This window comes from Balaenoptera musculus, chromosome 15 (assembly GCF_009873245.2).
Source record: "Balaenoptera musculus isolate JJ_BM4_2016_0621 chromosome 15, mBalMus1.pri.v3, whole genome shotgun sequence".
Classification (NCBI taxonomy): domain Eukaryota; kingdom Metazoa; phylum Chordata; class Mammalia; order Artiodactyla; family Balaenopteridae; genus Balaenoptera; species Balaenoptera musculus.
Genome location: NC_045799.1, coordinates 43169464 through 43186971, shown reverse-complemented (window position 1 = coordinate 43186971; position 17508 = coordinate 43169464). Strand labels below are relative to the sequence as shown.

General features: G+C 41.2%; 1 protein-coding gene across 1 annotated transcript; it reads right to left on the bottom strand.

Annotated features, from left to right (window-relative positions):
- Positions 1–1515: 1515 nt before the first annotated feature.
- On the bottom strand, positions 1516–8883 carry LOC118881783 (N-acetylneuraminic acid phosphatase). Its single transcript, XM_036827004.1, has 2 exons — positions 8673–8883; positions 1516–2818 (listed from the first exon to the last, which is right to left on the bottom strand). The coding sequence occupies exons 1-2, from the start codon at positions 8760–8762 to the stop codon at positions 2162–2164; spliced, it is 747 nt and encodes a 248-aa protein (XP_036682899.1). The 5' UTR covers positions 8763–8883; the 3' UTR covers positions 1516–2161.
- Positions 8884–17508: the final 8625 nt, after the last annotated feature.

Here is a 17508-nt window from a genome sequence, read left to right as displayed (position 1 = left end):
CTACGAAACCTGTCTTTCCCACAGTATTCACACTTGCTGGGTCCTGGGCACCACCATACCTAAGATGTTCATGCACCAGTGGGTGGACATGTGTATGGAACCAGAAAACATCCATCATTGTGTCAGTGTTCCAGGGGCAGTGTCCACTCGTGTCTACTCTAGGCCTTCCTCTGTAATGAGTGTTTGGGAAAGCCTCTGGACAACTGAGAATTTATGGCTTTCTAGGAATATGGGAAACTATGAAAAACAAAATATTATTCTAAAACAAAAACATTATTAATAAAATAGATCTATTCCAAGATTTCTTAATATCTTCTGTAACATTCCACTCAGAAGGCAGAAAACCACAAAGTTCTTCCCTAAGGAAAAGTGCAAATGGAATGTAATATTACATTACAAAAAACTCAATTATTTCATTCCCCGCCAGATCACTTTTGCTGACGAACTGCTCACATAACATCCTAGGAGATCTGCTGCCATGATCTGGGAGCAATGAGCCTTCTCAGTGAGCACAGTGAACGCGCTGTGTCTAGACCCATCCTGTGGGTGAGCTGAAAGGACAAGCTCTCAGCATCACGCTCAGCCCACTGGAGAAATCATGCACGCAACTATTTTTCCTGTCAACATCCTCCAACTTAACAATTTTCAAATAGCTACAATATAATTGAGGTCACGTGGACACCGTACCTGGAAGAGCTATACACAAACATTCCCTGTCCACAAATGTTCAGCTTCAGAGCGAACAGTCAAGGGCACAATCACATTTTTAAAAATTAAGAGTGAGAAGTGCAACAGGCACATGCACAACGGCAGAGAATCCTGTTCTTCGTAGAATACTTGAAGGAGCCCTAGCTAAATACACCCCAACTACCGAACATCTTACACTAGTAGTTTCCTATACAAAAGTTAAAAAAAAACACCCTACCAAAAAACAACCCTAATCATTATTTCTTTTTTCCTTAATTAACCATTTTACTCTAAGTTTGGCTGGTGAAATCATGAGACTTTCTGGCCTAATGGTCTTGAGAAATTTTTCTAGTTGTAAGATGCCTCCCTATGGAGTTTTAATTACTAAGCTCAAAGCAAACTCTGAAATGGATATAGAAATTTGTGAAACAATGACATAGTTCCCAAAATTTGAAAAACAGGAGACTTAAGGCAGATGGTAACACCAAAAAGAGCCAGTCAACTATTAAAATGGCACTCCGGAAATGGTTCATAGCAAAACCTAATTTTCTATTAGTTTTCATCATATGGGTGAAACTATCCAGTCAGCAGACAACAGATGGGGGGCAGCATGATTAGGCCACACCAAGGCAACTCCCAGGAAAGTGACTTCTGGGGCCATGTGGCTTGCACTCATCCACAGCAAGACAGACTGGTCCCTCAACCTCACTGCGTACCTGGGAAAAGATTAGTAAAAGTACTTCCATAAGAGGCAAAGACTAACAGGAACCTATAAGCTCACCCTGGAAAGATGTGAAAATGTAATGGAAAAGGAGCACCATATGCTGATTTTAACAGCTTTTTTACTGGAGGAATTTATTGGTCATGTACACACCATAGGAAAATTATCCCCCCCACGCCCCAAAGGTAATGCAGAAAAATTAGATTCATAAGAGAAGTATACATTCAAAGTAGGCAAAAATATGGTGCATGTTTTTGAAACAGAAAATATGAAAATAATTTCACTGTGAAATGCCTTGATTTGCAAGTGAGTTGGTACTTATAATAACCAGATCCAACTGCTCTAACAAATCTCTAGTATATATGTTTTAGAACATCTATTTTTTAAAAAATACCTATTTTTAAGCCAAAACATAAAATCTGTATTTGTGCATCAATGTATAAGTTATCCTCCTTGGTATCTTCATAGATCCAAGATGCTAAGAGATTAACAAAATAATTTTTTTAAAAAATCTCAAGCCACAGATTAACAAATATACTTCCTCAAGTCTTCTGGGTTACACGACTAAAAATAACTTGTAATAATGTAATCTGGATTTTCAGATATAAATACCAGTCAACGGTTGGTTGGCCATTACATGACAAGTATAATTATCCTTAGAACTGGGTCATAGTATATAGAATGCCTTAACTTTTCTTAGTTCAAACCCTGTAATTTGACCCTAAAACTCGTAAGCATACCCTTTTTTGTGCTTTAAGCAGACACACTGACTTTGCAGTCTATACTTTGTAAGACAGCAGGTAACTCTAGCACAGAAGAAACTATATAATGCGGCCTGGGGGATGACTTCAATGGCACCATTCCATTTTTATTTATCCAGACTGTTGCCTTCAGCCCTGCATTGAGGCCTCCTTGTATATCGGTTTCTAGTGTGTCACCAACCATCACACAGTCCCCAGGCTGTACTCCAAGGAGATCACAGGAGTAATAAAATATGGAAGGTGCCGGTTTCTCCTCTTTCTGCTCTCCACCTACAACAATAGCGTCAAAATAGGACTGACAGGCACAAGCCTTGATCTTCTCCCTCTGGGTCTGTTGTTCTCCATTTGTTAATAAAAGTAGGCGGACCTCCTTTCGAAGTTCAGTGAGCATGGCTTTGACATCTTCTGCTAGTGTCATATGCTGTAAACGTGTAGATTTCCATAGGAAATAACATTCTTCAGCTAATTTCCTATTGGCCACACCACCTTTTGTTTCCTGGATTGCTTCTTCCCAGTGTGAAGTCCTGAGGTCAGTAATGCAGCTTTTAGAAGGATGAAAACATTCCTTGCTGAGTTTAACTTGAACTTTGTTACAGATGATTTCAGCCTCTTCTTTGTAATGGTATTTTGATTGTAAGAGCTTTATCACCTAAATAAAGGAAAATAACTCCATCAACATACTTCATGTCTTTAATACTCATGCTGTGAGCCTATAAACCCAGAGCACAGAAAGATTCTAACTCCACTCCTCTGTCTTAGGGAAGCTCTATTACCACACCATTCCTGTTGGGAATTGGTCTTATTTTTAAAGAACACAAGAGTGAAGGTTTCCCAACCTTTCTAGACAACTCATTCATATTTTTTTACCAATTTTTTCTAAGAAGATTCTTTATATATATGTATAGCTAATAAAAATCCCTCATTTGTCAGTTTAAGTCTACCACCTTTCATTCTGGTCAGGAAGACATGAAAATAAAACTGTGCTTATATTTAGTAAAACATAAAATTTCTAACAACCGATATTTAGACTCTTCCCAGAAATAACGCTAGTTCACCTAACCTTTCCTCATCTATATCCATTTTACGTTCTGAAGGCCTAAATTAACCAACATATAAAAGGGGACCTAATTCTATACTTTTAAAAACAGGTATATGTAGCTCTAATGGAATCAAGCATGTTCTGTGACCTCAGCAGTTTAATGACAGTGCTTCTTCCAAACTTAGGATTCCAGATAAAAAACTTCAAGTAGCTCTGAGTCTCCCTCTTTGTCACACTGGTTCTGAATCCCTTATCATAATCCTTCTTATGTTCCCACAGCTCTTTATCTTGACTTTTTATTAGATTAGGTTCTTATCCCTTTGGCCTATCTTCTAACACCAAGACGCTAATGCGGCAAAGCATTGTGCCCAGTACTCACATACATTATTTCTAATCTTTCCTACAACTCTGCAAGGGAATTTCCTTTCTGAGATGAGGGAATGGAAGTTTAGAACTGATAAATAACTTGCCCCAGCTGAGATTTAAGCCCATACTTGCCTAACTCCACAGGCCACATGCTTGCCTTTATACTATGTATTTGGCACTGGAGACTGGACCCTTTGTCCTCATGAACTTATCTGGTGGGGAAAATAACCACCACAAATGCTAGGTTGAGTGCCTTGACAGTCACACAAAAAACTGGAAATAAAATGTAAGGAGCAGCCCCAGAGTTGTTGGGTAAGGAGGGCAGAGGAAGGAACATTTAAACCAAGGCGTTACCAAGCCCAAAGGTGGGGATGGGAGGAGGATAAAATCATTCTAGACAGAAGGAACAGCACAAAGACACAGTACTTGGAATTCTGTGAACTGGGAAAGGCAAGAAGCTGAGTTCAGCCACAATGGAAGGCAAATGAGGGCGAGTGCTAGAGATGAGGCTGGGTAGGCTGAAGCTACCGAAATTCCCTTGGCACACCTTATGCCCATACATGCCAAAGGCTCCATACTGCAAGTGCTTGGGCTTCTCTGCCTGGGAGCTTTATCTCGCCATAGGGGCACCCATGCACACAGGCTGGAGCCAGAGTATAGCCCAAGGAGCAGGTCTCAACCAATAAGAAGCAGATATTGGTGGGTTTCCCCTTGGAAGGGACAAGTAAAGTATGTCTACATGTGTCTCCCAGAGTCCCCAACCGTTCACACAGTTTCCTGCTCATGAACACAGCCTGTATTAGATTCCTCCCCTTCCCTGTCTGACTCCACCACCCGCTACAGTGCTTCCTAGGGTCACCTTCCAAGTGAACTGCTTGCACTTGAAGCCGCCTGTCCCAGGGACATCTGGGAAAGTCGATCATGCCAAGGCAATTTTGGATCTTTGAGGAAGAGGGCAATGCACACAGCTGGGGCTAAAGATTTTCTGTTGTTGAAGTGAACCAGTCAAAGTCAAGTTAAATTGTGTTACCCTAAACTCTATAGGGAATAAATGATCTGCTACTCACACCAGACACTCAATTCACCTACTGAAAAGGGGAAACAGCTGAATAGACACATTCTTCCTCCAGAGTATAAAAACCACACCAAAGGTAAAGGAAATATTTTTCAGGCTATTTGTGTTAATCACAAAACATAATAGTTAAGAAAAGTCTTACTAGTCGGAGAAAAATAAACCAGCCCTAAGAATTTTAGGTGAAGGGAAAACTTTTAAATTTCTTGCTTTATAAAGTTAAATTTCAATGAACAAATCAAGCCTTTTCAATCTCCATAGTTATGTCACCATCTTTTCTAGCAATGTCAACTGAATTACTCCTGAGCTATGATTGAAGGTCACTATACAGTTTTAGCAACGCTACTGCTACACAATAAAAGGACACAGGCCTCTAGGACTCCACAGTACTTGCGATTCAACAGGAACTGGCTCACAGTTCATAAATGAAAGCTTCCAATAAAGATCCAGTTTCCTATAAACTGCAATTGGCAGTTTGTTAAGCACATTCTTGGGATCTGAAAAAGCAGATTAGCTCACCTTAAAGGGGAGATTCTTGTAGAGGTATGTTGCTCCCAAGTTTCAAAACTGCTTCCCATTACATTCCCTGAATTAACTTTGCCATTTTGTCACACAGAAACTAATTACATATTCATTTGGAACAACAAGTGGCATTTTAATAATATAAACAGCTTTGGGAAAGATGTTTATCAGTCATTCACATATTAATATTAGTTCAAACAGAAATAATACCTAAGGTGAATTAGTCCACATTACTGGTGCAAACTCTCCTAACACCTGCACTGAGAGAATGGGAGTCTAAATTTAATTGGGGATGGAAGGAAAAGATCTCTAATTTAGAGGTGTGATGACATTTTGCGTAAGGGTAAGTCAGGCCTGAAAAGGCTTCTGAGTAGAATGAGCCCACTAGGCACGTACAGGCCTGAAGAAGGGAGAGCTAAGATAGTGAGAGAGGGGAGATCAATTTCTAGACACAATATAAACTCAAATTCCATCTACTTCAAAACTCTATTTAAGGCTCTATCTCAACACATACAAAAAGGAAACTCTGTTCTACCTCCTACTTTCTGGACCCAGACTTAAAATACCGTTAGTACTAGTGTTTAGCTGTGATTTAAAAAGACTTTTTGAGGGCCAGTGTGGGAACCATATAACACATACGATAAAGATATGAAGTGGCTGAATTCTAAATAAAACTGTTTTAAAAAATACATGCTCACAAAACATGATGGCTGCATACAGACTAACAATTCAAGCAGCCCTCCTGTTATTTTTAGTTCAAGTCTTTGTTCAAACATCATCTACTCTATGTGGCCTAATCTGACCAACCTATTTTAAAAATGCAATTCTTTCTCCCCTCCAGTTTTTCTGACACACTTATAAATAAAAGCACATTTATTATGTTCACCGTCATACCCATTAGAAAGCAAACTCAAAAATGCAGAAATCTTTTTGCTTTGTTCTCTGAGAAACCCCAATTTTCTGGAGAAGGCTTCCTCTTGAGTAGTGACACTGAAAGGCCTGAAGAGGGTGGAAATAGCTTTCCCAGATGATTTAAAAATAAATTAAAGCTGATAGCCAATATTTTGTAATAACTGTAAATGGAAAGTAACCTTTAAAAATTGTATATAAAAAAAAAGAGGCTGAAAAAAGAAAAAATAATTAAAGCTGATATATAGTCAGTATATGACTCCTTCTCCTCAAGCCCAAGGCAATGGCTGGACCTTTCCCCCTTCCTCCTTTCACAAATCATTCAGAGTGATTCAGAAAGCTGGCATGTTAGTTCTGAATAGGCTAACATTTGTGGGTGTTGTATTATTATGTGATAAAGCGATACTAGATCCTCGTATAGTTAATTCTGCACATTTCATAGAATATTTATAAAGCAAATGGTAAGAACCAAGTCTGGAGAACTGGACTTTTATCCATCCATTCAACACTCACCCTGTGTCAAACACAGGGTGATGAATAAGACAGTTTGTTCTCTCTTAAGAAGCTCACTATTTAGCTGTGGGCATGTGAGTTGGAATGTGGAGGATGAACTGGACATGGTAAGCCTGGCATCAAGACCATAGTAACAGTCTAGATGAGAGACAAGTCCAGCTTTAACTAAGACAAGGGCAGGGGGGATGTGCAGGAGAGGACAGACTTGGTGACAGAGTGGACGGTGGTATAATTCTGGAACACTGGACTGTAGGTACTTCCCATGCATTACATTAAACCTAGCTGATAGGGTTTTTGAGAACTAATTTCACTATTCAAATATCACTATTTAAAGATTTGAGGCTTAGAGCAGTTAACTAACTTGTTCGGGTGCTTTCAGCTAGGTATTGGGAGAGCTGTGATTCAAACTCAACTGTCTTAATTTTAAAGCCTAAACTCTTGGCCTATAGCAAGGATTGGAATAAAACAAGAACTTAATGACAACACACTGGACTTGGCCTGCCAAAAACACACAGGTAAATATGTACAGTTTTCAGCTAGAGATACTGGAGACAGTATAGCAGGGGATGGTGCCCCTGAGGTCAAGATCAAAGGCATGAAGATGGAAGGGACAGTCAACAGTGTATAATGCTTCGGTAAAGTCATTAAGACAGACTTAAAATGTCCAGGATTCTGGCAATTTGGGAGGTGCCTATAGATGGTAAGTTTACTTCATTCTAGTGGCAAAAAAAAAAACAAAACCACTACAGTGGTTTTGGGAATACACAGGAAGTAGAAACATGGAGATAATGATATAGATTTCTCTTGAAAAACATGGCTGTCAAGAGAGGTAATATCTTGTGGAGAAAGAAGGGTCCAAGGGAAGCGTTCTTTTTAAAGTACTGGACATTTTAAAAGATTCTGCATGAATTATTCACATTTGCTTATTTTTTTTTAAGCTGAAAAATGGACATAGGTTTGTTGCCCTTTTTTTATTTTTTGCAATAATTGTATAAAATAATCGTTAACATTTTTCCAATGCATATTTTGGAGAATTATTCTGCTAAATTGTTATACACATTATCTCAATTAATTCCCCAAAACAGTCTTTTAAAGTTGGCCCTAGTGTCGTACTATAATACAGATGAGAAACTGAGGCACTGAGTTGAATTATTTGCCCGAGATCTCAGAGAAAACTGTGGAGCCAAGATTCAAACCCAAGAAATGTGCAAGCTGACTATATAGAATTAAACATTATTATATTGCTTATGGAGTATCATAAGAGAGTGGAAAGACATCTTTATCAAATAAACAAATAAAAATAGAGCATTGGACAGATCCGAAAACGCAGCAGGAGTGGAATGCACCAAGAAAGAGGATGAAGAGGCTGAAGATCCAGGGAGACACAACCTAACTAATGAAGCATGAAGAGGACGGGGCACTCAGGGCTGTAAGAATTAGCTTCTGAAAGTGGGTTTTTCAGATATGGCAATCCTTAGTTTTCTCTTTAAAGCTGAATGCAGACGAAAAAAAGCAGGGGTGGCTTCGGGTCTTGAACAGCACGGGAAAGGTCTGAAAGAGCATCAGTAGGTACAGAAAGGGGAGGATGCGGCGGAGCAAGGCCTCGTGAAAGTAAACCTACTGAGGATCACACCCACAGCAGGAACACCTGCGGAGAAAACTCCCTCGAGTCGATAAAGTCCAGGATCAAAGGTCCAATGAAGAGCACGCGGTGGGAGACCATCCTCCCGCGGTCAGTCCCGGAGAGCCGGGTGCCCGCTCGTCCCGGCAGGTCCAAACCTGTCCCGGCAGAAAGCCAGGCGCCTGGCGCGCGGCCGCCTTTCTGTGCGGAGGCGACTCTGCCCTCGTGGCAGTTTGGCGACATCCTTCCGGGAGCCCGAGCGCTGGGAGCGCCCTCAGGTCGCAGCCTCCCCGCTCTCTGAGCGGGGCCGCCGCCGCGGGCCGGCACGAGGGGCCTCCGGGACCAGGAGCGCCGGCGCGGAGGGAGCCGACAGGGCAGTGGGCCGGTGGCCCAAGGGGGCGAGAGAGCGCGCGGGGCGGAGCGCCGGGCTCGCCGGAGGGAAGCGGTAGCCGGAACGTTACCTCCAACATGCCCTTCCGACTCGCCCCGGCCGTGTCGATGAGCGTGTTGTCCAAGTCGAAGAAGACTGCCCGCACCCGGCTCAGCCCCATGCCGCCGCCGCCTGCGCGACGCGCCAACTCGCAGCCGCGCGGGCGGCTGCGCGAAACGGGCCGGCGGACGGGAAATACCGGGGCGGAGCCGCGAGGCCACCGGACCCTTGCGCACCGACGGGGAACTCCCGCGAGATGTCCCCATACCTGAGCGCCGCGGAATAGCGAGGTCCCGCGAGACTCCGGAATCGTGGTCCTAGGGAGGGCTTGGGACTCGTCCCCGTCACGGTGCGAGGGGTTGTCTGAGTCGCTGACGTGTAGGGGGTGGTCGGAAGCGCGGCTTCCTTCTTGGTGCCTCTCTGTGCTTACTTCTTTTCTCATTTTGCCCTCCTTGCGTGAGGAGAACGTCGTGACTGTCCGCGGGAGGTTTTCTGCGCCTTGTGGCGACCGGGAGGAGACGGAACAAGGGGCTTTAACGGTCGGACCGGGTGTCCTGGCCCGCGCAGCGCCGGCGGCTTCCGAGCGTGGCCGGGTCGGGGGTGTGTGTGTGGGGTTACGAGTCTGCGGCCCCGCTGGATGGCAGGAGACGACTCAGAGCTGGGGGACGTGTTGGAAAGGTGTAACCTGGATTTTGAAGCCGTTGTTTGACGGCTCTGCCTGAAGACCGAGGGCTCCGTAGTGTTTGCCCGATGTTTTGTCCACCTTGATTTGATGGCTTTTCCTGAAGCCTTGCATTTTCCGGTCGCTGGGTGTCTTTTTTACCTGGATGATTTTCAGGTATAGCCAGAGGCTGAGGTACCTAGAGAGTCTGTTAAACCTGCAGAAGGTCAGGAACAATTCTGTGTTTGCTTTCTGCTGTTAGCAGAATAAGGATCGTGGAACTAATCTCTAATCTTCTGTCTAAATTGTCTCTGTTGGGTAACGTTACTGAAATTTGGACATGTAGTCATCATCAGTGACCAGAAATTGTCTATCAGGTAGAACAGGGCCACCGGTCGAATCTGGCCTGCCACCAGATTTTGTTGGATCTGTGAGCAGGGTGGTTGTTACATTTTTTAAAATAATTGAGAAAATAATCAAAAGAAGTGTATTCATGACACGTGAACATTATATGAAATTCAAATTTTAGTGTACATAAATAGTATTCATGTATTGTCTTTTGCTGCTTTTGCCATACAATAGCAGAGTTGCATGGTTATAAGTGAGACCATATGGCCTGCAAAGCCTAAAATATTTACTATCTGGCACTTCATAGAAAAAAATCTGCCCACCCCTGAGATACATGATTAACAGTTGGGCTGCTGATGTTCAGTACCATCAGATCAGTTGTCTTTTTGTTAATAGGTTTTTCTTCTGCAGTGGCAGACTACAGTTTCCATGTTTTGGAGCAGAATCACTGGTGACCTCTCTTTGCTACTGTAGAAAATAAATGAATAGCCATTCCTCAAAAACATGACTCTGTTGATGTGCAGGGCTAGTCTATCAATTTTGGTCATTTAGATTAGCAATCGGCCGAAATTATGAGTGCATTAATTAGAGTTACTTTTTTTAATTGCCTGAATTGTAAGAATAAATTTAGCATAAAACTGCATATGGGCACATGAAGTCTATAGGTTTGGTGTTTTTTTTTTTTTTTTTTTTTTTGACCACACCGTGAGGCATGTGGGATCTTACTTCCCCGACCAGGGACTGAACCTGTGCCCCCTGCATTGGGAGCGTGGAGTCTTAACCGGTGGACCGCCAGGGAAGTCCGTATCCTTTTTCTGATGTGCATTTAGTTTATTGACTTAGGCACAAATCCAAAGTCAGAGAAGGTGCAGCAGTCTGCATGTATAATCAATCCTCTTGACTTAATGGGTTGGGTGTTTGACAGGTTTCTTTTTGTGACAAGTACTCTAATGGCATTCCATGACCTGTCCAACTTGGCTGCTTGAAGGGAGGTGGTGGCCAGGTACAGTACACTGACAACTTTAGTTCCTTCTAATTAAATGTCTCCAGGCTTTAGGTTGTTGCAGTTGATGTTTGTGAACCAGTGAATTTTCCTGTATGCTTTTAAGGTGGTGAAATGTATAGGCTCCTCATTATAAATGAGCCTCAGGTTATTAGTACATTACTTAACTGGTCAGCTTGACAGATTTAACACTACTACCTAGATGTTTTCCTATTTCCAGGAAGCAAGGTCTAAATAAAAGATTGGTAATTGTGAGACTTGATCAAGGAACACAAAGTGAAAACTAAACTGTAACACTTGTCTCTCCTGCATCCTGCAGCATGGCACCATTGCTGTGCAACTGCTGCTACCCAACATTGATCCTGTCTTGTCCTACCCTAGGAAAGTCTTTCCCAGACCCTTCTTCCCAGCCACCTCTCCTGTACAAGTTCGTTACAACTCCATGACCTCAAAAGAGAGGCTTGCCCTGTGGCTTAAACTTTAAAGGTTTTCTCAGAATGGGGCATTGCTCAGTTGAGGGGCAAGATAGAAACAACCAGAAGAGAATCTCACAGGCTCCCACTACATCTACCCAGCTATCATCAGCTATACCCACCTACGCTGCCTGATGACCTTAAATGAGCCACCTCTGCTGCCTTCTGTGGCTAGCCCTTTCAGCTGTTTACTAGATTCCTGCCGCTACTTAAGGACATCTTTTCAGCAATTCTTTCCTCCTCTCTTTCACATCAAAATTTTCCCGGGCTTCCCTGGTGGTGCAGTGGTTGAGAATCTGCCTGCCAATGCAGGGGACACGGGTTCGAGCCCTGGTCTGGGAAGATCCCACATGCCGCGGAGCAACTGGGCCCGTGAGCCACAACTACTGAGCCTGCGCTTCTGGAGCCTGTGCTCCGCAACAAGAGAGGCCGCGACAGTGAGAGGCCCGCGCGCCGCGATGAAGAGTGGCTCCCGCTCGCCACAACTAGAGAAAGCCCTCGCACAGAAACGAAGACCCAACACAGCCAAAAAAAAAAAAAAAAAAGGCAGATGCTTGCTTTAAAAAAAAACAAAACTAGATTTGTCTTCAATATTCTGTGCATCTCCACAGAAAATATTAGAAATATATTTGTGTTGTGTTAAAAAAAAAAAGTTAATGTCTAAGTTATACCTCAATATTATTAAAACAAAACAAAAACCAAAAACAGCTTGCTGTACAACCTGGTCCATCTGATCCCATATATGTTACATAAAGTAAAAATTATTCTAGGAATTCCCTGGTGGCACAATGGTTAAGAATCCGCCTGCCAATGCTGGGGACATGGGTTCAATCCCTGGTCTAGGAAGATCCCACGTGCTGTGGAACAACTAAGCCCGTGCGCCACAACTACTGAGCCCACATGCCACAACTACTGAAGCCCACGCGCCTAGAGCCTCGTGCTCTGCAACAAGAGAAGCCAATGCAATGAGAAGCCCGCGCACCACAATGAAGAGTAGCCCCTCCTCACCCCAACTAGAGAAAGCCTGCACACAGCAACAAAGACCCAACGCAGCCAAAAATAAATAAATAAATTTATTTTAAAAAATTATTCTAACTCATTAACACACGATTTTTTCCTCTGCAAAATGGAGATTCCAATCCTAACTTGCAGGTTGGTTGAGAGGGTAAAATATGGCAATGATTACCTGGACAGGACAGTTGCTCCGTAAATGCTAACTGAATCATTTTCCACAAGACCCTGTCTATACCAGGAGTGCATCAGCCTGAATAAAGTGCTGAGAGAAGGAGTGCTGGGACAATGTTGGAAGTGTCCTGAATGAGAGCATAAGATCTGGGGAATATTCCTTGTGAAGAGGCCTGGTTGACTGAGAACCAGCTGAGGCTCTGAGCCCCAGATGGGACAGTGCAGGTCATGAGATGTCAGATATGAGCAAAGGACACCCACCATTGTTTTGAGCAGAGAAGGCACTGCTGGAAGGCAACAGGTTAGGAGTACCCACCGGAGGTTGGGCTGTCCTCCCTTTCCCTAGCAGAGAGTCCTCTCTTGGGTGGGCAAGGCATTGGAGGAAGTAGAGCTAGAGGCTAAAAAAGGGTGTGATCCTGAGAATGTCCTTGGAAATTCCCAAGCCTGGGGAATGGCCTCCTCTTGTTTAAAAAAAAAAGTATTAGTCCTGTCAGAGAAGAATAGAACTATGGGCAGCTTCCTAAGAATAGACCCAGGGTGTAGGTATCAGAACACAGCCTATCCTGACATGATACTGACTCTGAGCAGAAAGTTTGTCCTCTTTGTGCCTCTGGAATAATGAGGTTTTACTATTAGTAATATTTAACACTTATTGAGCATTTAATATACACCATAGATGGTTCCCAGTGTTGTACAAGATTTCCTCATTCAATCCTCACAACGATCCTATTAAGTGGTTATTTTTTTACCCATCTTTTTCAGATGAGGAAACTGAGAGTTTAAATACGTTTCTCAAAGTGATGGAGCCTAGATCTGAAGTCTCACTGTAAAGGCCATGCTCTTAACCAGTTGGGCCAGAGTTTCTGCTCAGCCCAATCTTTGAACTTTGGCAACTTGCCTCCCAGACTGGGGGCTTGAGAGCAGTTCTCGCTTCCACCTGTTGGGAAGGTGTTTCCAGCCTGGCACCTGTCGACTTAAAAAATATTCACAACATAAAAGTTGAGAGTTATGTTTTATTCGGCAGGAATTTTTAGGACTTCAAGCCTGGAGGCAGCATCTCAAATAACCCTGAGAGAACTGCTCTGAGGAGGTGAGGTGGTGGTGGGGGAGCCAGGTTATACAGAAATTTGCAACAAAGGGCAGATAGTCCAGACGTCAAAAGATTATTGTTGGGACTTCCCTGTTGCCGCAGTGGTTAAGACTCTGCGCTCCCACATGCATGCTGCAACTAAGAGTTCACATGCCACAATAAGGAGCCGGCGAGCCGCAACTAAGGAGCCTGCCTGCCGCAACTAAGACCCGGCACAGCCAAATAAATAAATTAAATAAAATAAAAAATAAAATTTCTAAAAATAAAAAAGATTATTGTTAATTAAAGAAAACCAGGTATCCCAAGTTAAGGAATTTAGTGCTTTTCTATATATGGGAAGATGCAAGAATCTGGGCTCACTGAAATCATTCCTTTGATGTGCACCTCAGCTATCTGGGTATCCTGTGTTTTCACATCCTGAGTTTCCTCAGGGCTCACAGCAGGGAGTGATGAGTCTGATGGCTGCTAGATGGCAGGTATTCTTTCCTTCCTGAGTTTCCTCAGGGCTCACTGACTAACGTTGGAGGGCTGCAATCTCTGATGACTGACTGATATGGCAGGAAATATTCCATTTCTCAGATCCTCCTCTTGGTCAGGAATTCAACCAATATTTGGGAAACATTTCATGACCAAATTTTGTCCCATGGCGCTGGGAGGCTCATCCTAGATCAGGCGAAAATTCCTGTTGATATGCTACTCCAGGAGCTAATTTCCGGATTAGGCCCTGTTGATAATTAAAGATTCTCTGGATCCTCTGTCTTCCTAGTCTATTATGATCCAGGAAATGTTTTCCCTTATTGCTTCTTCCCATATCTAGAATCACACTATTACAATTATTCTATAAGAGTCATAAATGTGATCTATTTTCTCAAGATGTTTAGCCATCATCAGTTTTGTTGGAGGCCACATTGAGTACTATAAAAGACAACAATCTTATAAAATAGACAGGATATAAGTAATGTAGGTAGTAACATTACAAAGTCATAGTACAGCAGGAAGACAAATCATAAGCAATTTGGAAACAAAGAACAAATTAAAACAATCATTAGTTTAACTAGTTGTAATCCAGTTGCATCAAATCCACAGGAGAGCCAGCTGGAGAAACCAAATTCTGGAAGGATCAGGTGGAGAGAAAAAGATAAATGTTTCCTCTTTGTTTACAAAGGTATACTTTATCAACTTGTTGTAGGTCATAGCATAAGAGAAAAGGTTTTTCTGGAAAACAAAGCTTTAGCTAGTGTATTTTCAAAAAGTCATAAACTTATAAATCATACTCATCAGTTCATTCAGTCTCATGTAATTAATTCCTGTTGATCTGGATGAAGTCATCAGGTTTTCCGTTAGAGTTCTGTCGTTTGTTACCCAGTTCAGTGGTATTATCTAAAGCTATCAGAAACTTATATTTGTTTAAAAAGTTCTTTTTTTGAGTCTTCTTGAAAATCTTCATTTTGTAAAAGCATCAGTGTAAAATAATGATTGTCTATAAAAGCTAAAACTTAAAATAGCATGGTAAAGATTTGAGTACAATGCAATTAGCAGGAAACTTGGCTATTTCTGTGACATATAACATTTTTGGATAATAACTAGAATTATGACTGATAACATTATATCAGGACATATCAGATGTTAGGGATTCCATATAAATTTTGGAATATCTGTATTAATAACATTTATCCATAAACTATAATCTGAGGTTCATCTCCAATCACTTGACAATGTTTCTGAAGTAATTAAACATACCAAATAAACTTAGTTTAACATTCCTCTCTGAGATGTCTCAGAGATGTTCCTTTGAAGCATCCCAGAGTCAGCTGGAGGCTAAAAGAGCTTTAGTTTGATTTTGATATTTGGGAAGTTTGTTAAAAAATATCAAAAAGGTTTTTAAAACACAACAGGATCATAGGTCTCTATGAAACAATATGTATTCATTTAACCAAACTCACAAATAGATTACCTAAGGGCACAGAAACTCACACAATCTGTTATCAAAAAGGAGCACTCTAAGAAACTTTGTTCAAATTCCAGTCATGTACTACCTTACTTAACAACAAAATCCATTTACTTAATTAACTTCAATCTAAATTTAGTTAATCCTGACCATGTATACAATTTTTTCCTCAATAAAATGTAATTCCATTCATCATACCTTCTCTACTGAAAACACACATTCTACTTTTGTACTGTATACTGAAATGCTTCCTATTAGCTTTAATTACATGTTTAAATTAGAATCCTCAAGTCTTAAAGACCTTAATTTCTAGTGAAAACTAAGAAGTAAGCCATAATGAATTTTCTTTTACATTAGCATTCTGTAGATTGGTGAACATAAATACCAGTGGTAATTTCTAAATACATTCATTTTCTTATAGAGGACATCTCAAGGTGGCACCAAACATTTTCATTAATAGTCCTAAATACCTTTAGTTTCTCTATTTAGTAATTGACGTATCAGTATCTTATTTTTTTTGAAATTATATAGCTATTCAATAAACCTCCATCACTTAAATTAGCACAACTCTAGAACTTTAAGTTACCAAATATCTGTAAAGATCAGTTTAAGTAGACATTTCTAAAATATAGTTTTAAAGAGTTTACCCAAAAGTTCTTACCTCATTTACATATAAAGTCTCATCATATCAAGTTATTTTCCTTGCAACAGATATAATAAGGTCTTATTTGACATCTGTTAAACCTAGGTACAATAAAGTATTATACTTAATGACTCTAAAGACATGTCTATAATAAATAGATCAACAAACAAACTTTAATACCAAGTATCAAATTAATATTGAATATTTCCCAGTTCATGTGAACCTGAAAGTCATTTTGGCTGGTTTCTTTAATTTGTAAGCGCTTTCTTTTAAATTAAATAGACCTCTTTATAAATTCAATTTTGATAATAACTTCCAGAGGTAGAGATATCTCGTATGTATAATGTGCACACAGACATATAAACAGACAAAACTAGAGATCTCATGGCTTCACTTAAAAAAAAAAAACTTAGTTATGAATCAGGTATTAAAATATAAACTTACTAGTTTACAAAGAACAGTTGGAATACATTAAAGTTGCTTGCTCAGATGACCAAGGCTTTACTATTTGTAAAGTTTGGCTGAGGTAGCATTCCCAGCGGTTTGAATTTTAAAACTACCACTTTGTCATTTTTTTTTCTCTTGGTTTCAGGTCTTGCCTGACTGAGCTAATGAGGCTCAGTCTCAGGTCCTCGGGCCTGTATTTACATTTCTGGTTTGTAGAGATTTGCAAGAGAAAGACAGTTGCTTTTAGTTCCCCAAAGAACAGGTCTGTCACCGAAAGGATACTAAAAGATTGATTTGTCCAACTATATATTATATCAGTGAGAAGATTTCTAACTAAACTGAAGTTTACAATGTCAACTACAAATTGGCACTTGCCACCTACTTCTACAAGGATTAAATCATGTGCTGCTGCAGCTGCTGACTTTCAACACCCCCTGAAAGGAGTTCAGGGTGGAGAGCAGAAATGAGGCCCTCTGTGCTCTGGGAAAAACTGGCAGAACAGGTCTTCAGATAGTTAGATACTTTAAGGAGCTGATTTTATGAGTCCAATTCTTATATCTCCTCATATGTAGAAAAGCACTAAAATCTTTCTTGGTGACGTCTGCTCCTCGTGACTAGCAGTAACCCTCAAGAGACTAGCAGAAACCTTCGGCAAAAAATAATGTGCTTGATTGCATGTACTCCCCCTTCACCAAAATCACATATATACTGACCTTTCCCCCACCTCTTTGGAGCAGTTTCTCAGAGCTATCTGAGATACTGTCTCCTGAGCTATAGTCCTCATTTTGCCCCAAATAAAACTTAACTCACAACTCTCACGTTGTGCATTTTTTTAAGACCACAACGAGTTCTATGTTCTAGAACTTCAGAGTTTAATTTATCATGCCTTCAAAGGCTTGTATAAGGCAATCAGGAAAGACCTTCTTTCTGAGTTTACAAGTTAAACCCAGAGCAAAATCACTATTTTTTTTTATTAGCCCTTGAATGTTAGTTCCCGGTTTTTACTTATTTGTGTGGCTCAGGTAACCCAATTCGTTAGGGGAAACACTGACTGAAACCGCCCACCCTG